The 24,940-nt window shown below is 42.1% G+C and overlaps 3 protein-coding genes across 3 annotated transcripts; all 3 read right to left on the reverse strand.

Annotated features, from left to right (window-relative positions):
- Positions 1–1,414: 1,414 nt before the first annotated feature.
- On the reverse strand, positions 1,415–2,630 carry arl11l.2.L (ADP-ribosylation factor-like 11 like gene 2 L homeolog). Its single transcript, XM_018245726.2, has one exon. It carries the CDS (start codon positions 2,399–2,401, stop codon positions 1,826–1,828), a length of 576 nt encoding a protein of 191 aa, XP_018101215.1. The 5' UTR covers positions 2,402–2,630; the 3' UTR covers positions 1,415–1,825.
- A 13,233-nt stretch (positions 2,631–15,863) lies between these two features.
- Positions 15,864–16,985, reverse strand: arl11l.1.L (ADP-ribosylation factor-like 11 like gene1 L homeolog). The gene has a single exon (XM_018247518.2). It carries the CDS (start codon positions 16,899–16,901, stop codon positions 16,332–16,334), a length of 570 nt encoding a protein of 189 aa, XP_018103007.1. The 5' UTR covers positions 16,902–16,985; the 3' UTR covers positions 15,864–16,331.
- Positions 16,986–18,638: 1,653 nt separating this feature from the next.
- or5f1l2.2.L (olfactory receptor family 5 subfamily F member 1 like 2 gene 2 L homeolog) lies at positions 18,639–24,640 on the reverse strand. The gene is made up of 2 exons (XM_018247517.2): positions 23,722–24,640; positions 18,639–18,676 (listed from the first exon to the last, which is right to left on the reverse strand). Exons 1-2 carry the CDS (start codon positions 24,638–24,640, stop codon positions 18,639–18,641), a joined length of 957 nt encoding a protein of 318 aa, XP_018103006.1.
- Between the last annotated feature and the right edge of the window lie 300 nt (positions 24,641–24,940).

Genomic DNA, 24,940 nt, shown 5'->3' on the forward strand with positions numbered 1-24,940 from the left:
GAACACTACTCCAGCGCCTTATTCTTCTTATGGTCTGAAATTAAAAAATATCACAATAATGACTAGGAGTGAACAGTGAGCTAAATACACTGTGCTTTAAATGACATTGGTATTGAAATCCATTTCATTATATTTCTAAAGCATGTTAATTAGATTAGATTTGATTTTCTTCTGCAGTATTATGAACATATCTTAATCTCTTGATTCCTTTGTACCTTGGTGGTTTTCTCAGTGCCTGAAGGAGTTTTGGTTTTCTGTTCAGGTAAATGTAGATGTTAGTTTGACAGCAGATATATATAATGTCTGTGACATGAGTAAGTTTTCTCCTGGGATCCTTCCATCCCAAAGTAACCAATTTACCATGAATAAAAATAAACAAGCCTTTAGATTGAAAGATTGAAGCATTGAATTTTGAGATATTAAATGCTGCCGATGCTCATTAAAATGCTGCCAGACTTTTTTTTTTTTTTTTTTAAAGTCCAATCTGACATGCACCCAGTAACAATGATCAAAACTGGCTCACCAGGAATTTTTTTTTTATTGGCCACCACTAGTTTATACAAACAAGGGAAAGTTGTGCTCACCACTAATTTTTAAAATCATTAGGCGGGGGTGCAATGAGGCTGTGACCACAAAATACATATAGACAAATACAAGAGTCCTCTGCACTCAACCCATTATCAATATATTTAAGACAGAGACATTTTGTGCATACTGCTACTGAAAAATGCCTTACCCTTTAAATAAAACAGGGATTGTTTGTCCATATATTGCAATATATTTAAGCTGGCCAACTGGCCTTAAATATATTGATAATGGGTTGAGTGCAGAGGACTCTTGTATTTGTCTATATGTATTTTGTGGTCACAGCCTTGTTACACCCCCGCCTAATGTTTGTTTTATATATATATACACACACAGGAGATTTCATAGCTTTTTAAATCTTTGGTTTCTGTGTGGGCGGCATCTGTTTTAGGGGAGCACAATTTAGAAATCATTCAATCTTTATACCCCTCCCATTGAAAATGTCCCCAGAAAGTGTGCAAATGGTTGTTAGGAAACCATGTATGAGTAAATAATCATTTTACTAGTTTTAGCTTAGCTAAAATGTGTTGCATAATTGTTTGCAATTAGTAAATGTATCAGTAAATATCCTTCATTTATGTAGTTAATAGGCAGAGAAACAAAATCCGCTCCCCGACTGTATTATAGATAAATACATCTGGGTGTCACTGGTTCATCATTTAACCCTTTCCCTGCTGTACAGCATTGCTACTCTGAAAGCAATGTACTTTTTTTTACCTGCTAATATGTGTGTGCCCATGTTATTATTTTCCACCTCCCTTAAATTGCCTGTAGTAGAACTTGAAATTCTATGGTAATAAATAAAATAAAATAGTCAGAACAGAAATGATAACAATTCTTATGAGATGTTTTATAATAGTGTACATAACCGTTTACAATCACAGGCAACCCACTGCCTTCCTAAGGTTGTTTGTGTGAGATCTGTAGTTCTGAAACATATTAAAAAAAGTCACTGGCTTTATATAGCAATGTTCAGTAGAGAAGCAGAATATCCAACAATACATCCAAGCCATAATTGGTCAGTCTGTGCTTGTCTGTCTGATGTCCCCCAATGTATCATTGTTTTCCAGGGAAATTAAAGTTGTCCCATTGTCTTTTCCCAAATTCCCAAAAATCAGCCATGATCTTAGCCTTGTTATAATAATGTGAATATCATCAGTGCACATATACCTTAACACAAAGTGGAACAGACACTTGCATCTAATTCTCTGCAAAACAAGGTAGCAGCAGTAGTTGGGTCTTAGCTCAGTAGGACCTTGTCTTTTTGGAACTGTTTCACCAAGTCTGTGAGTATTTCCAGGCCCTCCACAAGTCCCTCCCCAGTAGTTGCAGAACAGCCCTGTATGTGCCACTGGTGCCCTTGTATCTTCATCAAGCCTAATTCTTCTGCCACCTCCATTGGTCTCCTGGCACCGGGAAGATCTTGCTTATTGGCCATCACCAGAAATGGGATGCCTCTAATTTTATCATTGTCCAGAATTTCTTCCAGCACCAGGCTGGCTTCCTTGAACCTCTCCCAATCAGCACTGTCCACAACAAAGACCAGGCCATCAATATCGACAAAGTAATGCTTCCAAAGAGGTCTGAGCTTATCCTGACTCGCCACATCCCACACGGTGAAGGACACGTTACGGATGGGCTCCACTGTCTCAACATTGAATCCGATGGTGGGGATTGTACGAACAGTCTCATTAAGCTTTACCTTGTACAGGACTGTGGTCTTGCCAGCGGCATCCAGGCCCAGCATAACGATTTTAGCCTTGGTGGCAAAGAAGCCCATAAGGGTTTTGTAGAGGGAGCTGAAGAGAATACCCATGGCTGTTGCTTCTTCTCTATAGTCCGATCTGCCTGCTCTTTTCAATCTCTTCACTGGAGATCTGTCTGCTCGCTTCAGCCCCTGTAATGAACTTTGCCTGCTGCTCCCATTATATATACTCACCTTTGCCTGACAGATTGCTCCTGGTAACAGAGACGATGTGACTGCAGGAATTCCCCGCCCTGCTCTGTCATTCCAGGATCTGTTGGAAGAATTCACAACTATCACTTTCGACACACTCAGCGATGACAGCAGCAGAGGAAGTGACATCATGCATAAGGGATCCACACATACAACTTTATTTAAAACTGTTAAAGTTTAACAAAAATGCACAGATTTTCAAAGCACAGAGAATTTCCAAAAAATTACCATTTATTGTGTAAGAAAAAAAATGAAAGCCAGTGTTTCTGCAAGTGGACAGATAATTAAAGCATTGCTGAGTGACTTGCTGCCTAGCTTGATTGCTGGTATATTTTGTATAAGGCAGTGATGGCCATGTTCGTCGCTTTGACGAACTACAACTCTCTATGTTTTCACATCCATTCAGAAATGCTATGTGGCATCTTTTTAAAGGAGGACTAAACCCTAAAAATTAATGTGGCTAAAAATGCCATATTTTATATACTGAACTTATTGTACCAGCCTAAAGTTTCAGCTTCTCAATAGCAGCAATGATCCAGGACTTCAAACTTGTCACAGGGGCTCACCATCTTGGAAAGTATCTGCAACTCTCACATGCTCAGTGGGCTCTGAGCTGTTGAGAAGCTAAGCTTAGGGGTCGTCCCAAATTATCCTTCAGAAAATAAGGTTGGCCTGTAATATAAGATGATGCTACAGGGCTGATTATTAAATTCTGATGCTAATTGCACTGGTTTCTGTGCTGTCATGTAGTAATTATATGTATTAATTACTAATCAGTCTTATATTGTGACATAGGGAGGTAGATTTATGAAGGGTCGAATTTCGAGTTCATGGGAGTTATTTAAAACTCCCATGAACTCCCATGAACTCGAAATTCGACCAACTGCAATTTATTAATAAATTAAAAATTTTAAAACTCGGGTGAATGGAATCGACCTGCAAACTCAAATTGAATTTGAATCGAATTCGAATCTATTTTGATTCAAGTTTTTTCTCCGAAAAAACTTGAATGTCAGGAAGGCAGCAAACAACTCCAAATTGATCCCAGAACGTCCCCCATAGGCTAAAACAGCAATTCATTTATTAGTTTCATAAACAAGTATGATAGAATACAAATGTAAAAATCCAATTGAATATCCGTTACATCATTTAGAGTAAACAGCCAATTGTTACAAAGTTCAAACATAAATTATAAATTCCAAAATTGAAAATAACTTAAAATAACAAAAAAAAAAAATAATAATAATCCTGGAATTAGATCATTAGACCATTAGACCATATATGTTTAGATGTTAAGCAACCCCACATTAAACAATAACCTCCTCTTAGACCTGTCAAATAATTCTAAATATTTAGACCAGATATGATAAAAAGAGTGAGAGGGCTCATCATTTCTATAGTCAAATCGTAAAGCTTCCTGCAGATACGGCTGGCCCAATGAGGACAGAATTTCTTTTAAAGTAGGAACCTCCTTCCTAATCTAGTAAATAGAGATAAGTTTCCTAGTGGCATTCATGAAAAGATTTAAAACATTTAGTAGATCCTTACCTTTATGAAAGCCTAGATTTATGAGGCGTATGTCACCATCTATTATATCTAGTGGAGCAAAAATAGGGCATAACTTAATTTCTCTTCCTAGACTAAAGGTCCCCATAGACACGAAGATTTCTCTTGCCCAACGACTGGTTTTAGCGAAGTCCAACCAATCCTTCAAAATTATCGTGCGGTTAGTGGGATTCGAACGATCGAAAATCTTACGATTTTTCAGCCGACATCTGTCAGGAAATTGATCGACCAGGTTAAAAAATCTTTATCGGTCCCAGTGCAATCTATCTATGTTTGCAGGGACAAGCAGGCAGCTACCCTTTGTTTTCCTGGCAAATTGGTCTTTTTAGTTGATGGACAATTCGTACGATCGTATGATCGTTCGGAGATAATCATGGTCTCACGATGATGTGTAAGGGTATGAAGCCATGTTCTACAATATATTTGTATTTAATTACCTGTACTAGTCACTTCAGTCAGTAGGTGGCAGCAAAGGAAATGGAATAAGTACAATGCTGTGTATAGTAATGAAAGTTTATATTCATTCACCTCTCAAAACGTGAATAAGGCTAATTTAGGGGAGTGATCTGAACCCCACAAGTGTGCTAGTAAACTGTAATTACAGGTTTGGGGTTGTATGAACAAGTTCGATTAATGCATCACAGATTATCTAAGGAGGTGGAGTCCTGAGAGGAACAGGAAGTGATGTGAGACTCCCTTCTGGAGCACCTAAGGACAGTTTTTGCAGTGATTGATCCAGGGTTTCCTGTCTGTGTGGTTTTGGCCGTGGAAAGACCTGTGGATTCAGAAGGAAGCATGGAAAGCTTGCTTAAAGCACCCAAGGAACTGTAAGCGCAGCCTTGCTGCATCATAGTGCATACCAGTGACATTTTTGTATATTACAGTACATTGATAGAGACATACTTCGCTGGGCTTGGAACTGCATACAGGGAAGCCTCGTGTAAAGAGAAGGACACATTACCTGTGGATTACAAATAGTATTGCGCAATACTTAAGGGTGCACCCCAAAGACAAAGACCTGGAAGGAACATTTAGGGGCAGCCAGGCTGCTTTGCGGACTGTGGGGGAATATTTAGCAGGAGTTAGTTTTAGGTTAGGCAGTATTACTGTTACTGTGTGATTTATACCTTGTTATCTGACTGTTTATACATGCCCAGCTATTTAACATTTATTATTGTTCAGTAAACTTCACTGCTGGGTAAGAACCATTGTCTGTGTCTGTGTGGCATCGTGTACCCTCTGAATCTGTGAGCCCACCCCTCGCTTCCGCTTTCAGTTGGCGCTGCGAGCAGGGTACATTGATCGCCATGCAGAACCCAGCCGGTCATGAGGCCGCTCCTGCCATAGCCCCCATTGCCCCTCCTGCCGTGGGAGTAGCTCCGACCATGTGTTTGCCCGCAGGAGCAATACTGAACCAGCTAGTACGGTTTGACGGCCAGAACATGCTGCTAGAAGACTGGGCCACTTACCTTAAAAGTACCCTTAGGTTGTACAATTTGACTCCTGATCTGCAATCCGATGTGGCGCTGAACGCCCTGGAAGGGGATGCGAGACGCACTGTAATGCTACGCCCAGAGGAGGAGAGGAAGACTCTGGAGGCCATACTCTCAATTCTTGAGCCTATCTACGGAGAAACGGCCGGTACCGGCAGCCTTAGGTCTCGCTTATTCACTCGCTTCCAGCTTGAAGATGAGACTATCCCCCAGTTTGCGAATGCTCTTCAAGAGATATGGGCACACATACAGAGAAGAGAGGGCAATGGCGCTAATGTTCTTGGAACTGGAGACCAAATCCTTCGGGACCAGTTTGTTCTGGGATTGCGCAGTCCCCCCCTCCGCCAGATCCTCAGGGAACGTATCCTGGTGGATGCTACGCTGCAATTTCACAAGGTACAGGCTGAAGCGGTGGCCAGAGACAAGGAGGAGGCCTATGGGGCTTACACCGTGAGGATGCAGGCTGTAAGAAGTCCAAGAACTCTTTCTGAGGAAGGGGAGCTGCAAGAGACTGTGAAGGCACTCAGTGCATCCCTGGGAGAAATCCAGAAGCAGTTGGCACAGTTGCAAGTTTCAGCAATGGCCCCAGTCCAGCCGGATTACTGGCAGAGGAGTGCCGCCCCAATGGGTCCCCCTCGATATCCCGTGGCTACAGAGGCCAGAGTGAGAAGTTCCCCCAGGCACTGGGCTGACCGGACACCACCTGAAGAGGCGCAGTCGTGGGGCCCTCCCAGGAACCGGAGAACTATGGGCCCACAGTGTTGGGTTTGTCAAGAAAGAGGACATATCTCCCGTCAATGCCCGCAAAGGGGCCTACATCCAGAACAGCCGCCGTTAAACGGGAATCCCTCGCGGTAGTGGGGCACACCGTGGGGGAAGCCAGGTGCCAAGCTATTCCTAACGACCCCCGGGACCTGGTTGCCGAAAGCCCCTACCTAACAGTGCAAATTGAAGAACAGATGGTGGGATGTCTTATAGACACAGGGTCAGAAGTTACCACCATGCCAGTGGAGTTCTTCGAAAAGCACTTCGGACACATGTTGAAACCTGACAAGGGTACTGTGATTAAGCTGACGGCGGTAAATCAGACTGCTATACCAGTGTTCGGAGTGGCTTGGATGCGGATGAAGCTATGTGGACAGGATGTCGGCAGGAAGGGAGTGGTACTGGTAGAGAATCCGGCTCGGTGTGGAGCTCCCGTGGTATTGGGGATGAATGTCCTGAGAGGGCTAGATCAGCTCCTGTTTACAAAGGAGGGACCGGGCTACTGGAAGAAAACGACTTCCCACAAGCCTACCCAGAGGGTATTCCAGAGGCTGATCCGGACCTGCGGTATCTGCAAAAGCACCCCTGAAGATAAGCCAGTGGGAGCAGTGTATGCCCCATATGGAAGAGCCTGTATCGTACCCCCACGACAGGAAAAGATTATACGAATGCCTGTCGGAGGCTGGCGGAAATTGAATGGGATAGGAGTGCTAGTAGAGCCACTGGGTGTGTCAGAAGCTGGACGGAGCCCAGTGATTGCCAGAACCATTGTGACAGTAATGGACGGTCATGTGGTAGTCCGGTGTGTCAACATACACGACCATGAAGTTACCTTTCATGCTGGAGAGAAAGTGGCTGAGCTACATGTTCTGCAAGGAGTACCACTCACAGGAAGACAATTCGCCCTACGGTCAGTTGAAAATGATATCTGGACCCTGGCAGTGGACCAGAACTCAGTGGAAGAGCCCACGCCTGAATGGAATGGCAGGCGGATCTTGGAGCAAATGAAGATCGACGCCGACCAATTCACCGCCGACCAGTTGGAGAAGATCGAAGCTGTAGTATGGGAGTTTCAATGCACTTTTTCCCGGTGTGAAGAGGACTTTGGCTGTACCACAGTTATAGAACATGAAATACTGACTGGGGATACTCCTCCAATTCGAGAAAGGTACCGGCAGATTCCGCCCACTCTCTACCAAGAGGTGAAGACAATGCTGTCTCAGATGTTAGATAGTGGAGTAGTCAAAGAGAGCCAGAGTCCATGGGCGGCGCCAGTGGTCTTGGTGCGGAAGAAGGATGGGTCCTTGAGGTTTTGCGTGGACTATAGAAAGTTAAACGCTGCCACAGTAAAGGACGCTTTCCCCCTGCCAAGGATTGAAGAGTCCCTGACGGCACTACAGAGGGCCAAGTATTTCTCAACCTTGGACTTGGCAAGTGGCTACTGGCAAGTACCTATGGCAGAAAAGGATAGACAGAAGACAGCCTTTATCTTACCTATGGGGTTGTATGAGTTCAACAGAATGCCTTTTGGACTAACAAATGCTCCGGGTACATTTCAACGCCTAATGGAACACTGCCTAGGTGAACTGAACTTTGAGTCAATTCTGATCTACCTGGATGACATAATAGTCCATGCTCCGACGTTTGAAGAACATTTGAGAAGATTGCGGCAAGTGTTAAGTAGACTCCGTGCCCATGGTCTCAAGATCAAACCGAGGAAGTGTCATCTCTTTCAAACAAGATTAGAGTATCTGGGACACGTTGTATCAGCTGAGGGAGTTTGTCCTGCAGAGAGCAAGATAGAGGCAGTGAGTAAGTGGCCACAGCCTAAGACACTTCGAGAAGTGAAGGCGTTTCTTGGACTGGCTGGATATTATCGAAGATTTATAAAAGGCTTCGCAAAGATCGCCGGACCACTACACGAGCTCTTGAGAGGGACTGCCCAGGGTCTGAAGACACGACCCATATCGTGGGGGTTGTCGCAGCAGCAGGCTTTTGATGAGTTGAAGAGAGCCCTGATCAGTGCCCCCATCCTGGCATATGCTCAGTATGACAAACCATTTATGCTCTACACAGATGGAAGTCTGCATGGATTAGGAGCGGTGCTGGCCCAAGAACAAGACGGGCAAGAACGAGTCATTGCATATGCTAGTCGCTCCCTACGGGACTCTGAGCGCAATCCGGAAAATTACAGCTCCTTCAAACTCGAGCTGTTGGCGTTGGTCTGGGCGATGACTGAAAAGTTCTCGGGGTATCTCACTGGAGCAAAGGTCCTAGTAAGGACAGACAATAACCCCTTGGCTCACCTGCAGAATGCAAAGCTGGGCGCCTTAGAACAGAGATGGGTGGCAAGGCTGGCAAAGTTTGATTATACCATCAAGTACCGTGCCGGTAAGGAGAACGCAAATGCAGATGCCCTGTCCAGAGTCACCTGGGAAGCCCCAACAGATGAGGTGGATGAAGAAGATGAAGGGACTGAGACACCCGATCTGGGCCGAGTGCCACGGCAGCCACCCGTAGCAAGCTCAAGTGGGGTGGCTACCCATAACACGGTGTTGCTGGGAAAGACAGAGGAAGAATGGGCTCAGGTGCAAGATGATGATCTTGAATTAAAGAAGATCAAACATTGGGTGAAGACAGGGATATGGCCCAAAATGGAAGAGCGAAGTCGCTTGTCCTCAGATGGATGGAAGCTGTTGCAACAGTGGGATCGGCTGCAAATCCGAAATAGAATAATGTACCGGAAGGTGTTTCTACCTACTGATCTTGAGGAAAGGTGGCAGATGGTGATACCCAGTAACCTGGCTCGTAAAGTGGCCCTCGAAGGACATGAGAAGGGTGCCCACTTTGGCGTGGAGAAGACATACAAGTGGGTACAGAGATTAGTGTACTGTCCGCAGTTGGAGCAGATTGTCCGTGAAGTATGTCAGAAGTGCCGAGCATGTGAGCTGGCGAAACCTCCTGAACAGAGGGCACCAAGTCAAGTTATTAAGACATCGGCTCCACTGGAAATCTTAATGATTGATTATATCTTGATTGGTCAGTCAGTGAGTGGACACCAATATTGCCTTGTGATGACTGATCACTTTACAAAGTTCGCTGTGGCGGTACCCACCCTTGACCAGACGGCAGGGTCAGCTGTCCGTGCAGTGTGTCAACACTTCATACAGGTGTATGGATGTCCGAAGCGGATTCATTCCGACCAAGGAGCTTGCTTCCAAGGGAAGTTAATGGAGCAGCTATGCCGGTTGTATGGGATGGAGAAGTCAAGGACGACGCCATATCACCCACAGGGAAATGGAGCCTGTGAAAGGTTCAACAGAACGCTTCTACAGATGCTTCGCACTCTGGAGAAAGAAAAGAAGCTGCGCTGGCCCGAGTATTTGCCTGAACTACTATGGGCATACAATAATCGTGTTCATAACACTACCGGCTATACTCCACATATGCTACTGTTTGGTCGCCCAGGACAGGAAGTTGCCGAAATGAATCTGGGTCCACTGTCGGAAGAGTCCCCTAGGACAGTTGACTCATGGGTGCAGGAGCACCAGGACAAACTGAGAACTGTATATCGGCTGGTCAATGAGAAGTTGCAACAACTAACCACTAGGGATCACCAACCTGTGCAGACTGCACCCTTGACGCCGGGTGACCGAGTATTGGTGCGTGCTAAACGGCCCACAGATAAATTGGATGACCGCTGGGAACCACAACCATATATTGTAAAGAGGCAGGTGTATCCGGAAGGCCCAGTCTACGACTTGCAAAAGGAAAACTCTAATGGACCGATTCGAAGATTACATCGCAACATGCTCAGGCCCTGTCTCTCAGAGAGTTGCCCCACGACAGACAATTCTGGAGATGTTCAGCAGCGACCTTCGAAACCTCCAAGAGATGTAGGATGGTGTGTAATTACTACATTTCCTTCACAAACTAGTGAATCACCCGCTCCCAATGGGGCGGCAGCGGAGGCTACCCCTGAGAATGCTCTACCACCCCGGGAGGAGCCGGGCCTTATTCCTACACCGAGTACAGAAAACTTAGGCTTACGCAGGTCGGAGCGCTCCACGTCAGGTATTCCCCCTCAGCGCTATGCAGTAGATGAGTTTATTTGGTGAAGCTGTCGGGACGCCAATGTTTTAGTGGGGTGGCATGTAAGGGTATGAAGCCATGTTCTACAATATATTTGTATTTAATTACCTGTACTAGTCACTTCAGTCAGTAGGTGGCAGCAAAGGAAATGGAATAAGTACAATGCTGTGTATAGTAATGAAAGTTTATATTCATTCACCTCTCAAAACGTGAATAAGGCTAATTTAGGGGAGTGATCTGAACCCCACAAGTGTGCTAGTAAACTGTAATTACAGGTTTGGGGTTGTATGAACAAGTTCGATTAATGCATCACAGATTATCTAAGGAGGTGGAGTCCTGAGAGGAACAGGAAGTGATGTGAGACTCCCTTCTGGAGCACCTAAGGACAGTTTTTGCAGTGATTGATCCAGGGTTTCCTGTCTGTGTGGTTTTGGCCGTGGAAAGACCTGTGGATTCAGAAGGAAGCATGGAAAGCTTGCTTAAAGCACCCAAGGAACTGTAAGCGCAGCCTTGCTGCATCATAGTGCATACCAGTGACATTTTTGTATATTACAGTACATTGATAGAGACATACTTCGCTGGGCTTGGAACTGCATACAGGGAAGCCTCGTGTAAAGAGAAGGACACATTACCTGTGGATTACAAATAGTATTGCGCAATACTTAAGGGTGCACCCCAAAGACAAAGACCTGGAAGGAACATTTAGGGGCAGCCAGGCTGCTTCGCGGACTGTGGGGGAATATTTAGCAGGAGTTAGTTTTAGGTTAGGCAGTATTACTGTTACTGTGTGATTTATACCTTGTTATCTGACTGTTTATACATGCCCAGCTATTTAACGTTTATTATTGTTCAGTAAACTTCACTGCTGGGTAAGAACCATTGTCTGTGTCTGTGTGGCATCGTGTACCCTCTGAATCTGTGAGCCCACCCCTCGCTTCCGCTTTCAGTTGATCGGATCTTTTAAAAACATCTATGGCCAGCTTAAGAGAGAGAAACGATTCCAAATTTCCCCAAAGCTGAGATATTAAAGGATAAGACCAAAAATAGTGAAACGTCCACATTTTCAGCATTACATTTTGGGCAGAAAGAAATGTTCTTAGAATGATCAGCTCTTTATAGCAACAACTAAAGCCTGTATGAATTAACTTAAAGTGATGCAATCTCCAATTTTCAGCTCGAAACCTATTGATATAGTTCTTTAGAGAACTAATAAGCCGTTCCGATGTAATAGTAAAATTTAAAAACTCTGACCATTTATCAGCCGAAAGCTGCAAAGGATTTTCCAATTTATATAGAAAATTTAGGAAATTGTTGGATATAAAATTGACTTTGTTACAAAAAGGAGATTCTATAATCTTATTAACTAGTTGGGCCAGACTATGTCCGGAGAAAGCCAAAGATCTCTCATCAAAATATAGATGCAAATGTTCTTTAATCTGAAAATATAGAACCCTCTCATTCTCCGAAAGATTAAATTTACTCTGTAACTCTTCCCATGAAAGAATTTCCCCCTTAACTTGGTCCAAAATTTCTCCTAACAAAGTAGGGGTCTTATTCCCATGTCCAATCAAAAGGGAGGGGAATGGATAAACAAAAGTACTCACATTTTTTACTGGAGTAAAAGGTATGAAACGATGATCATATCCTTGATTCTTAAACAAGAATCTCCAAGCATAAAAAGTGTCCCTAAAAATAGGATTAACTTTAAAAAAAATTGGAATATCACACCATTTCTTGTGTAGAATTGATAAAATATGACCATAGAAAGGATGCCAAGATTCTATCTCAGGATTTATATATCTGACCCCATCATAGATCCATTCCATAGTATAACATAATAATGAGGCTAAATTAAATTTTCTAAAGTTTGGTACATTTAAACCACCTTTTGATGGATGAAATTGTAACTTAGTCAAATAAATCTTTGGTTTACTCGATTGCCACAAAAAGGATGAAAGAGCTGAATTCAAAGCTTTAACATCAGAGTGTCTAAGTAATAACGGGAGATTAATTAAGGGGTAAACCAGTTTGGGAAACATAAACATCTTAAAGAAGAAATTTCTCCCTTTGAGATTCAAAGGTACATCTTTCCACTTCTTACATTGAGAAACAAAGAATTCAATGGCAGGTGAGAAATTTAAGCGTTATCATTTGGTCAAATCAGCAGGAATTTTTAGACCTAGATACAGTAAAAAATCTTTCGGCTTATTCAAATTCAACTTCATCAAGACCAAATTGGAAAGAGAACCATATATATTTAAAGTTTTTTCCGAGTTGACTTTATATCCTGAAATTTTACCAAAAGAAACCAAAATATCAAAGATTTTAGTCAGAGAATGATTGGGATCCTTCACTCCTAGTAATAGGTCATCTGCAAAAACCATAGTTTTAATATGGGATTTATTAAAAAAAACCCTTTAAAACAAGCTGAGACATTCAAAAATCTTAGTAATGGTTCTAATGACAGGTTAAATAGGAGAGGGGAGAGAGGGTATCCCTGTCTAGTTCCCTTGAATATATTAAACGCCATTGATTTCTCTCCTGCCGCCACTACCTGCGAAGAAGGAGAGCAGTAAAGAAACTCAATGAATTTGAAGAAAGGACCTTTAATACCAAATATCTCTAAACAGTCAAATAAATGGGTCCAAATTATGCTATCAAAAGCCTTTTCTGCATCAATCTTGAAAATAGAGCAGGGAATATTTTGTTTTTTGGCAGAGGCAATAACTTGAATAAGCTTTCTGATATTCTCGATACCTGATCTATTTTTTATGAAGCCATTCTGTTCAATAGAAACTAAGGAAGGCAAGCATAATCAGAGCTAATCTGTCAGCTAAAATCTTGGAAAGAATTCTAATTCTTAAAAGACCAGTGTATGATAAATTTCAAAAATCAAATTAGAATTTTTTTAAAAATTCAATTAGAATTTTAACTATTCCCTAGACGAATTTCACCCCTTATAGTCTATGGGGGCAATACCCTGAAGTTTTTGGCGTTTTCGGGCAAAATTCAGAGTTTTCAGAAATTTTCCCACAAACAAAATTTTTGAGAAAGTGTATTAATAAATAAGCCCAAAAAACTCGTGCGGATATTTTTAAGAAAATATTGAGATAAATTTGGACCTTGATAAATAACCCCCTAGGTGTACTGTATACTGTGCGCCAGTCCCTAAGCTCAGTAAGTGACAGCAGCACAGAGCATGAGCGGTGAATCAACAGAAAAGAAGATGGGCAGCTACTGGGGCATCTTTGTAGACACAGATCTTTACTTTACAGGAGATTGCATAGCTTTTTAAATCCCCAGCTGAAAAACCCCATCTCTCCAGACCCAACAACTGAAAATTTTCGGATACTCTCAAGCTTGTGTGTGTGTGTGGGGGGGAGGGGGTGGCTAGCAGAACATCTGATCTAGGGGCACATAATTTAGAAATCATTCAATTCTTATACCCCCCAAAATGGCCCGGGCCTAGGGCTGACAAAATTAAGGGATGGCATGCTGCCCAGCCACAGGGGTAGTTTACTCGTTTCCGGAGCACTAAGCAGTAGACGCTTAGTGCTCCCGTATGAAAAAATGGGGAGGGCACTCTCAAGGGAAATCTGCTCTTGTATACCCCTCCCCTTGAAAATGGCACCAAAAAGTGTGTTGCTAGGAAAAGAAATGCATGAGTAAATACGCATTTGCATAATCATTTGCAAATACAACAACCTGTATTACAGATTCAAATAGCAATTGTATCAGTAAGCAACCTCCATTTATGGGGTGAATATGCAGATAAACCAATCCGCTCCTCGTCAATTTTGTAGGTAAATACATCTGAGTGGCACTGGTTCATAATATCGTTGAACCCTTCCCCTGCGGTACAGCTTTGCCATTCTGAAAGCAATGTACTTTTTTACCTGCTAATACCGTATATACTCAAGTATAAGCCAAGTTTTTCAGCATCCAAAATGTGCTGAAAAAGTCTACCTCGGCTTATACTCGGGTCAGCGCGCAGTAGCTGAGATTGCAGTCACTTTTAATCATTCCTATACCAACAGTTCGCTTGGCGAGAGACTGCAATATCACACAGCGCCCTCTGTTGGTTATATGAAAGAATAACAGTGCGCCCTCTGTTGGTTATATGAAAGAATAACAGTGACTGCAATATCACACAGCGCCATCTGTTGGTTATATGAAAGAATAACAGTGACTGCAATATCACACAGCACCCTCTGTTGGTTATATGAAAGAATAACAGTGCGCCCTCTGTTGGTTATATGAAAGAATAACAGTGAGTGCAATATCACACAGCACCCTCTGTTGGTTATATGAAAGAATAACAGTGTGCCCTCTGTTGGTTATATGAAAGAATAACAGTGAGTGCAATATCACACAGCACCCTCTGTTGGTTATATGAAAGAATAACAGTGCGCCCCCTGTTGGTTATATGAAAGAATTACAGTGACTGCAATATCACACAGCACCATCTGTTGGTTATATGAAACAATAACAGTGCGCCCTCTGTTGGTTATATGAAAGGTTAACAGTGACTGCAATATCACACAGCACCCTCTGTTGGTTATATGAAAGAATAACAGTGACTGCAATATCACACAGCACCCTCTGTTGGTTATATGAAAGAATAAAAGTGCGCCCTCTGTTGGTTATGTGAAAGAATTACAGTGACTGCAATATCACACAGCGCCATCTGTTGGTTATATGAAAGAATAACAGCGCACCCTCTGTTGGTTATATGAAAGATTAACAGTGACTGCAATATCACACAGCGCCCTCTGTTGGTTATATGAAAGAATAACAGTGACTGCAATATCACAGAGCGCCCTCTGTTGGTTATATGAAAGAATAACAGTAACTGCAATATCACACAGCGCCATCTGTTGGTTATATGAAAGAATAACAGTGACTACAATATCACACAGCACCCTCTGTTGGTTATATGAAGGATTAACAGTGATGGCAATATCACACAGTGCCCTCTGTTGGTTATACGAAAGATTAACAGTGATGGCAATATCACACAGCACCCTCTGCACATGGTAGTGGGACAGTGGGACAATGCACACACTAATCCGTTTGGCAATTCTCTGTCACCATCAACTTTGCAAAGAAGTCCGGTTGATCGCTGGGGGGGTCGCTTTGGCGGAATCTGCGATGCTGGGAGACAGGGCTGTAGTTGTGTCTAGGCTTATACTAGAGTCAAAACATTTTCCCAGTTTTCATAGGTAAAATTAGGTACCTCGGCTTATACTCGGCCCGGTTTATACTCGAGTATATAGGGTATGTGTGTGCCCATGTTATCATTCATTTTCAACCTCCCTTAAATTGCCTGTAGTAGAACTTGAAATTCTATGGTATGTTGTGAGATTCCCAATAACAGCAACAACTACAAAACTCCCAGTTTTAGGTAATGTTTAACTGTAACTTTTATTAGAAAATAATTAATTGTTTTTATATTCATAAAATAAAATAGTCAGAACAGAAATGATAATTGTTATTACATGTTTTATAATAGTGTACATAACAGTTTAGGCAACCCTCTGCCTTTCTAAGGTTGTTTGTGTGAGATTTGTAGTTCTGAAACATCTTTAAAAAAAGTCAGTGCCTTTATATAGCTATGTTCAGGGGAGAAGCAGAATATCCAAAAATACATCCAAGCCATTATTGGTCAGTCTGCTTGTCTGTCTGATGCCCCCCAATGTATCATTGTTTTCCAGGGAAATCAAAGATGTCCCATTGTCTTTCCCAAATTCCCAAAAATCAGCCATGATCTATATTCTATATCATCAGTGAATAGATACCTTAACACAAAGTGGATCAGACACTTGCATCCAATCCTCTGCAAAACAAGGTAGCAGCAGTCGCTGGGTATTAGCTCAGTAAGACCTGTCTTTTTGGAACTGTTTCACCAAGTCTGTGAGTACTTCCAGGCCCTCCACAAGTCCCTCCCCAGTAGTTGCACAACAGCCCTGTATGTGCCACTGGTGCCCTTGTATCTTCATCAAGCCTAATTCTTCTGCCACCTCCATTGGTCTCCTGGCACCGGGAAGATCTTGCTTATTGGCCATCACCAGAAATGGGACACCTCTCATTTCATCATTGTCCAGAATGGCTTCCAGCTCCAGGCTGGCTTCCTTGAACCTCTCCCAATCAGCACTGTCCACAACAAAGACCAGGCCATCTGTGTTGATAAAGTAATGCTTCCAAAGAGCTCTGATCTTCTCCTGACCCCCCACATCCCACACAGTGAAGGACACATTACTGATGGGCTCCACTGTCTCAACATTGAATCCGATGGTGGGGATTGTACGAACAGTCTCATTAAACTTTACCTTGTACAGGACTGTGGTCTTGCCAGCGGCATCCAGGCCCAGCATAGCGATTTTAGCCTTGGTGCCAGAGAAGCCCATAAGGGTTTTGTAGAGGGAGCTGAAGAGAATACCCATGGCTGTTGCTTCTTCTCTATAGTCCTTTCACAAGGGATGTGCTTGCTCTTGACAGTTCTGCCTGCTCTTTTCAATCTCTTCACTGGAGATCTGTCTGCTCGCTTCAGCCCCTGTAATGAACTTTGCCTGCTGCTCCCATTATATATACTCACCTTTGCCTGACAGATTGCACCTGGTAACAGAGACGCTGTGACTACAGGAATTCCCCGCCCTGCTCTGTCATTCCAGGATCTGTTGGAAGAATTCACAACTATCACTTTCGACACACTCAGCGATGACAGCAGCAGAGGAAGTGACATCATGCATAAGGGAACCACACATACAACTTTATTTAAAACTGTTAAAGTTTCTGCAGGTGGACAGATAATTTAAGCATTGCTGAGTGACTTACTGCCTAGCTTGACTGCTGGTATATTTTGTACAAGGCAGTGATGGCCATGTTCGTCGCTTTGACGAACTACAACTCTCTATGCTTTCAAATCCTGCAGAAATGCTATGTGGCATCTGTATGCACTGTAGAGGAATGGTTTGTAACAGCAAGGTCTATGAAGTCAGATATAAGGGTTTTTTTTTAAAGGAGAACTAAAGCTAAAAATGAATGTGGCTAAAAATGCCATATTTTATATACTGAACTTATTGCACCAGCCTAAAGTTTCAGCTTCTCAATAGCAGCAATGATCCAGGACTTCAAACTTGTCACAGGGGGTCACCATCTTGGAAAGTATCTGTGACACTCACATGCTCAGTGGGCTCTGAGCAGCTATGGAGGAGCAACGCTTATGAAGCAGAAAATAAGGCTGGTCTGTAATATAAGCTGATTCTACAGGGATAATTATTAAATTCTGATGCTAATTGCACTGGTTTTTGTGCTGTCATGTAGTAATTATCTGTATTAATTACTAATCAGCCTTATATTGTGACATGGGGAGGCAGATTTATCAAGGGTCAAATTTTGAGTTCACGGGAATTATTTAAAACTCCCATGAACTCAAAATTCGACCAACTTTATCAAAAAAAATTTAATTTTTAAAACTTGGGTGAATGGAATCAACCTGCAAACTCAAATATAATTCGAATCTTATTCGATTCGAGTTTTTTCCCTGAAAAAAACTTGAATGTCAGGAACACAGCAAACAACTTAAAGGACCAGTATATGATAAATTTTGAAAATCAAATTAGAATTTATTTAAAAACTAAAATCAAATTTTAATTATTCCCGAGATGAATTTCACAAAAAAATATTTCAAAATTCGAATTTCAAAATTCGAAATTTGAATTTGACTACTTTATAGGAGAAGGAAAGCTACAGGGGCATTTTATTGCCAATAGATTAGCTGCAATAGTGCAATCTAGAATGCTATATTTATTCTGTAGAATGTTTTACCATACCTGAGTAAAAAGCTCTAGGAACTCTCTGTTTAGAATAGGAGCTGCAGTATTAATGTGGTGTGACATCACTTCCTGTCTGAGTCTCTACCTGCTCTTGGCTCAGATTACAGCAGAGAAGGGAGGGGTGGGGAGAGAGGAGCACACTGAGCATGCTCTTGCCCAGGGCAAGGAGGTATAAGCTGAAGACAGGAAGTCTGATACAGAAGCCCATGTGTACACAATAGAAGGAACGAAATGCAGTGTTTATTTTGACAGGGGACTCAGAGCAACATTAATTTGGGGGTTTACTGGTATATTTAGATGGACCTTTCTGATAAGGCTTACTTATTTTTAACCTTTCCTTCTCCTTTATCTTATCTTTACTGCTAAGGGGCTGTGGTTCCTGTGTGCTGGTACAGAAGCATAATGTACAGCATTTCTAGCCTACCTCTTTAGTTTGGCTTTAGCTCTCCTTTAACGCAGAAATCAGTGCAGCTGACCACATATTTTGACTATGCCATGCATTGCTTTTTCCTAGAATTCAAGTATTTTTAGTGTCATTTATGATCACAGCTCAGTGTTTAAAGTGACATTTTTGGATGCAAATTGCCATTGTTTTTTACCCATAAGGCAGTGTTTTTTTAAAACCAGAATTTCAGCATCTTTGCAGCCACACAGATTGAGGCATGATGAGAATGATAAGGGGAAGATGGCTATGAAGGGGATGCAGATTGGGTTATATAAAGGTGTAACTGAGCTGACTGAGGTAGTAATTGGATATATTTAAGGCATTACATGGGTATTACAAAGAGGAATCCTGCTAATTCAGTACATTTTGATAGTGCCCAGGCCTTAGTTAGTGCTTAACAGACTGAACTGGTGAAATGCCATCTGGATGGTATTTGAAAACAATCAAGCAAAAAATATATATTTATCATTCTAAAAGAACAGCAAACACAGGCATGGTGATGTGTGATGTATTAAACAAGCTATTCACCCAGCTTATCCATTTTGGACTTCTTTCCCCTGCTCTGGTCACCTAATGTCATTGCCTGGGTTGCTCTCCTGCAAATTCCGTGGGGGCAAACATGGTAAGCAGGCCTGGATTTGTGGAGAGATCACAAAGGCCCAGGCTTAGGGCGATAAGTTTTAGGGGTGGCATGCCACCCAGCAGCACCCTAAGAAGCACTGGGGATGCATTCTCCTGTGTGCATAATCCCCAGTGCTCCAGCAAATGTGTGAGCTTGTGAGGGCACCAAGCACTAGGACCAAGTGGCCATAAGGGGTTCAGGCCCGAAATCCGTACGTGATGGTAAGCATTTAGTGAGAGTGTGTGAGCATGCAAAGTGAGCATTTAGGGGCTTCAGACGAGCACATGCTCATGTAGGTCACTTCCAGTGGCGGCATGCAGAACATTTAAGGTGGTGTGCTCTGTGTACAAGCACAGTATTCATCCTGTGACATCAGCAGGAGCTTGTTTTCATGCACAGCGAGCATTTCAGTGGTTCAGAAGACCATGAGCTCTGTCACTTCTTGTGGTGTAGGAAGTTATATTCAAAGTGAATGTGTAAGCCACATTTTGATGTACTGAGGAACATTTCATATACAGGTATGGGACCTGTTATCCAGAAGGTTCTGGACCTGGGGTTTTCCAGATAACGGATCTTTCCGTAATTTGGATCTTCCTACCTAAAGTCTACTAGAAAATCATGTAAATATTAAATAAACCCAATAGGCTGGTTTTGCCTTCAATAGGGATTAATTATATCTTAGTTTGGATCAAGTACAAGGTACTGTTTTATTATTACAGAAAAGAAGGAAATTATTTTTAAAAACTTGGATTATTTATTTAAAACAAAGTCTATGGGAGATGGCCTTTCTGTAATTTGGAGCTTTCTGGATAACGGGTTTCCGGACAACGAATCCCATACCTGTATTTCTGCTGCAGAATTGTTTAGTCTGCCCAACTTAATATGTAAGGGTTACTGACATTTATTTCTATTGAGTGTAATTCCTTGCATGCACTCTTTACAGTGTATATACAGATAGAGTTCAGATTAGGAGGCAATAAACTGCAGACAAAGCAGATCTTTGCCCTGCTTTGCAACCTTTGCTGAGCTGGAAGGGAACACGAATTTCCTGTGCTGCCAGAAACATTGATTACAATAGCAAAGGTTGTGACATCGTACAAATGGAACCTTAGCTGCAGAATACAACTTTATGTGTAATCAAGAAGCTCTAACAAAATGACATTATGCTTCAGAAATTTTTATTTATATGAATCTATGTATATTTTTTATTTATATAGCGCTACTTATGTATGCAGCACTATACAGCATAACAATAAGTTAATAGAACAAACAGGGATCATTACAATAATACAAATATATACATATAAGTACAAATATAAGTACAGTTATTATAATAGCTAAGTATGAAAGAGACAAGAGGAGCTGCAGTGCTGTACATTGAATACAAGTAAAACACAAGTCAAGAAATACAATAAATATACCAGTACACAGAGCTTATATAAGTACACAGTAGCTAGGAGGTCCCTGCCCCGCAGAGCTTACATCTCTACTGAAATGACAGTTAGGGTGACAGGTGTCTGCAAATATTCCTGGCATTTCCCTTTTACAAAAATATATTATGTTTTCTAGTATAATTGGCCCCACTCCCTTCCTCATCTGTTGATGGGTACATGCAGTTTTCAATATTGACAGATTAAAAACAATTTGTGAGGATCACAGAATGGTCTGTCGAAAAAGAACCCTTAGGTGGCATACAGGGTCAAAGCTGATTAAGAAAGATCTAGGGGTTTTTGTAGATATCAAGTTGTCTTATTCCAGGCAGTGTCTCTGTGGCTACTAAGACCTCAACTGGAGTATGCAGTGCAGTTTTGGACTCCAGTCCTTAAAAAGGAAATAAATGAGCTGGAGAGAGTGCAGAGAGGTGCAACTAAACTGGTTAGAGGGATGGAAGATTTAAATTATAAGGGTAGACTGACAAGGTTGAGGTTGTTTTCTCTGGAAAAAAGACGCTTGCAAGGGGACATGATTACACTTTATAAGTAGAATAGAGGGCTTTATAGCTCTCATAGGTCGTCCAAACAATTATGATAGTAACGCAACAGACACCGATAATAATACAGTTTGGTCAATAATTGTCTTGGAAAAATGCATGCCTTAGCAACATCCTTTCCCATAACCATAGGGGTTTAACAATAAAGACTGAATGCATGGGCATCCACAGGGGGGTTATTTGTTCCCCTTGACATTTCCCTTCAACAGGGCAAGAGGAAGTCCTAACATTGCAGCCCCTTCTAGTAGCTGCTGCAGGCATAAAATAGTATATTTTCTTCTGGGACTCACGGGCTGATTCGCAGCCTTATCTCATGGTGCTGTGTGTTTTAGGAAAAAGAGGGTGCTGGAATATGACTCTGCCTGTTGGGGAGAAGGGGCTTGTTTCTCTGTTTGTTTGTGTGTGTGTATGTGAGAGAGACTGTGAGAATCTGCATGTAACATAGTAAGTTGGGTTGAAAAACACACATGTCCATCAAGTATTACCTGCCTAAATGCTGATCCAGAGCAAGGCAAATAACCCCATTTGAAGCCTCTCCAGTTCCTTCCTGACTCCAAGGGGCAAATTTACTAAAGGGCAAAGTGACTAACGCTGGCGAAAATTCACCAGCGTAGCATCATTTTGCAACTTTGCCGATTTAATAACGGGCGCTGGTGTAAATTCGCTTGCGAAAGAGATAGACTGTAGCGATACTTCGCACTCTAACGCCAGGCAAATTTTCACTCTGGCAAATGGACATAACTAAGCAAATTCACTTAGATGCGGATTTTACTGAACGTTACCTCTTGAGCCAAATTTGCCTTCACCACCTCAGACCAGGCAAAGTGCAATAGAGTAGATAGGAGTTCCTCAAGAAAAAGTTGAACAAGTCCCAAAAAACGCAGGCAACTTTAACTTTTTACAGGGTGATAGGCTGAAAAAGATCGTACATTATATTTTTGGGTTCCCTCCTTCCCCCCTACATTTCCTAACATATGGCACATAAACTATACACTGGGTTCATGTGTAGGGCAATATAACAACTTAATTTTATTTTATTACAGTTCCCTGGACTTGTGTAATGTAATCTATTTGCTGCAACATATACGTCCATTGTACTTTAACTTCACGCCGTATGCTAATTAGGCATCACTAGAATAACTTTGAATTGCTTATCATATTATCGCTGGCACAACTTCGCAAGCGTTCAAAACCCTGGACACAATTTCGTGAATTAGCGCTGTCCTGGCGAATCAATGCCTGGCGAAGTGTTGCAATGTCAGTGAAGCAGTCGCTGGCGCAATTTCAGAGGTAAGTAAATTTGCCCCAAAGATGGTAATTAGACCAGTCCCTGGATCATGTGTGTTTGTGCAACTGTGTGAGTGTGCATAGTTGTGTAGAAAGGAGGGGGCATGGTAGAAAGGAGGGGTCATGGTTGACTGCTGAACCAAGGGAACCAACACATTCTGTTAGGATTTCTCCTAACAGTAGGTGTTGGTTCCTAATATGGACTTTTTATTGGTTTGCCACTTTTCTCTTGTTCCCAAGGACCTGCTATGGGTATTGAACATGGGCATCCATGAATAATAGGACTGGGCAAAAGCATGCAACCTTATCCCCCAACTTTTATCTTTTTATTGTGTTATGCATAGTGCAAACCTACATTTACTGGTGAACTCTAATGTTCCCCCATTGATAAATACACTACTATAAATCCCATTGGAATGAAACGAAAGTGTATGAGCTCTAATTTCACACTTTGATAAATCTGCCCCTTATACTTAGTGGTAAATCTGCCCCAGTACAGCAAATTACTGCAGTCTTCTGCAGAAGGAATATAAAATGTCTAATTGGTTATTCTGGGTTAGTGTACTCAGGGCCAGTACTAGGGGTAGGCAGAGTAGGCACGTGCCTAGGGCGCAATGTTCCGGGGGCGCCAAGCACCTTTCACTGCTGCCTACCACAGTCCGATCTTCAGAGTCCTGCTCGTTGCTCCTGTTTGCGCGCCTATGCGATGTGAGGGTGTGACATGGTGGTTTAGCATGCATGCGCGCACGCTCGCGTAGGCGCACGTGTCGGTGGGGGCGATGTGGCCAACCGATTTGCCTGGGGCGCCTGCCTTACCTGGTCCTGATTGTAATGGAGCAAATTCAACATTGACTTACTCTTTAGGGTGAGGTATCTTTCCTCCTTGAACATCCAAGGACGTCTCACCTATAATCAATTCTGAAATGTAAGCCTAAAGTCACTGTATAATTTCCAGATGGTTTAATTTTTTGCAGGAGGGCTTTTTGGGTCCCATCCCCTTACCTAGAACAGTGCTTGCTTTACTCCCTAATATTCTCAGTTGTTTTTTATCATTTTACACTACTTTTATACTTGCAGCAATAATTTGCTTTAATTTTCTTTAAAGCTTGTGCCACTTCACTATTCCTCAAACTATAGATGAGAGGGTTGAGCATTGGGATAACAACACTGTAGAACACAGAAGCAATTCTGTCCTGGCTCATGGCGTAAGTAGAGGAGGGGCGTAAGTACATAAAGAGGATAGTACTATAGAATATTGTAACAGCCACTAGGTGAGATGCACATGTAGAAAATGCTTTCTTTCTTCCTTCGGAAGAGCGGATCCTCAGTATAGTGGCTATGATGTAACTGTAGGAAACTATTATAGTAGTCAGTGAACTAGTTTCTGCAAATCCACCAAATATGAACATCAGAATTTCATTCATGGTGGTTTTAGTGCATGAAAGCTTGAGGAGTGGTGGGACATCACAATAAAAATGATCAATCTTGTTGGTCTTACAAAATGGTAGTCGGAAAGTACAAATTGTATGAAGCATTGCATTGAGGTACCCCAGAGTATAAACTGCTGAGACCAGTTGCACACAGACCCGTTTGCTCATAATAACTGAATACAGCAGTGGGTTGCAAATAGCAATATAGCGATCATAGGCCATTACTCCAAGGAGGAAACACTCAGTAGTGACCGACGCAGCAAAGAAAAACATTTGCAGGGCACACTCATGGTAACTTATGGTTTTTGTTTCTGATAGAAAGGTAGCCAAGGTTTTGGGAGTTATGGTGGTTGAGTAACAAAGATCTAAGAAGGACAAATTGTTGAGAAAAAAATACATCGGCGTATGGAGGCGGGAATCCAATCTAACAGCCACAATGATACCAATGTTACCTAAAAGGGTGACAAGGTAAAAGAAAAAGAAGAGAACAAAGAGAATGATCTGGAGCTTTGGGTTATCAGTAAGTCCAAGAAGAATGAATTCCTGGAAATGTGTGTTATTCCACCCTGCCATGTAAACTACTCCTATAATGCAAAGACACAGTATTTAGCTTTAGATATAGCAGAACAAACATTTACTTGAAATGACTGCACAGCTATCAGTGTGCTGATTTCGATGCCCCTTTGTCATATATTGTTACTTTTACTTTCTATACTCCATATCTGTTTGTGGTCAGTATTACAGTACTATATGTATTTGGCATGGCAGGCAGAAACCAGGGCTTCTGGATATTATGTAAGTGTGCTGCTGAACTTGCGTGAAATGCAAACCTTTAGAGCCTCACTGATGCCAGTGTATAATGCTAATTTATTT

Source organism: Xenopus laevis, chromosome 2L (genome assembly GCF_017654675.1).
Source record: "Xenopus laevis strain J_2021 chromosome 2L, Xenopus_laevis_v10.1, whole genome shotgun sequence".
NCBI lineage: Eukaryota > Metazoa > Chordata > Amphibia > Anura > Pipidae > Xenopus > Xenopus laevis.

Excerpts from the sequence above, each read along its gene's own strand:
- arl11l.2.L (XM_018245726.2), bottom strand. The coding sequence starts at position 2,401 with ATGGGTATTCTCTTCAGCTCCCTCTACAAAACCCTTATGGGCTTCTTT.
- arl11l.1.L (XM_018247518.2), bottom strand. The coding sequence starts at position 16,901 with ATGGGTATTCTCTTCAGCTCCCTCTACAAAACCCTTATGGGCTTCTCT.
- or5f1l2.2.L (XM_018247517.2), bottom strand. The coding sequence starts at position 24,640 with ATGGCAGGGTGGAATAACACACATTTCCAGGAATTCATTCTTCTTGGA. Across the intron at positions 18,677-23,721 it reads TTTAAAGAAAATTAAAGCAA|ACAGGAACCACAGCCCCTTA; the intron begins ATTATTGCTGCA and ends CTGTACCAGCAC.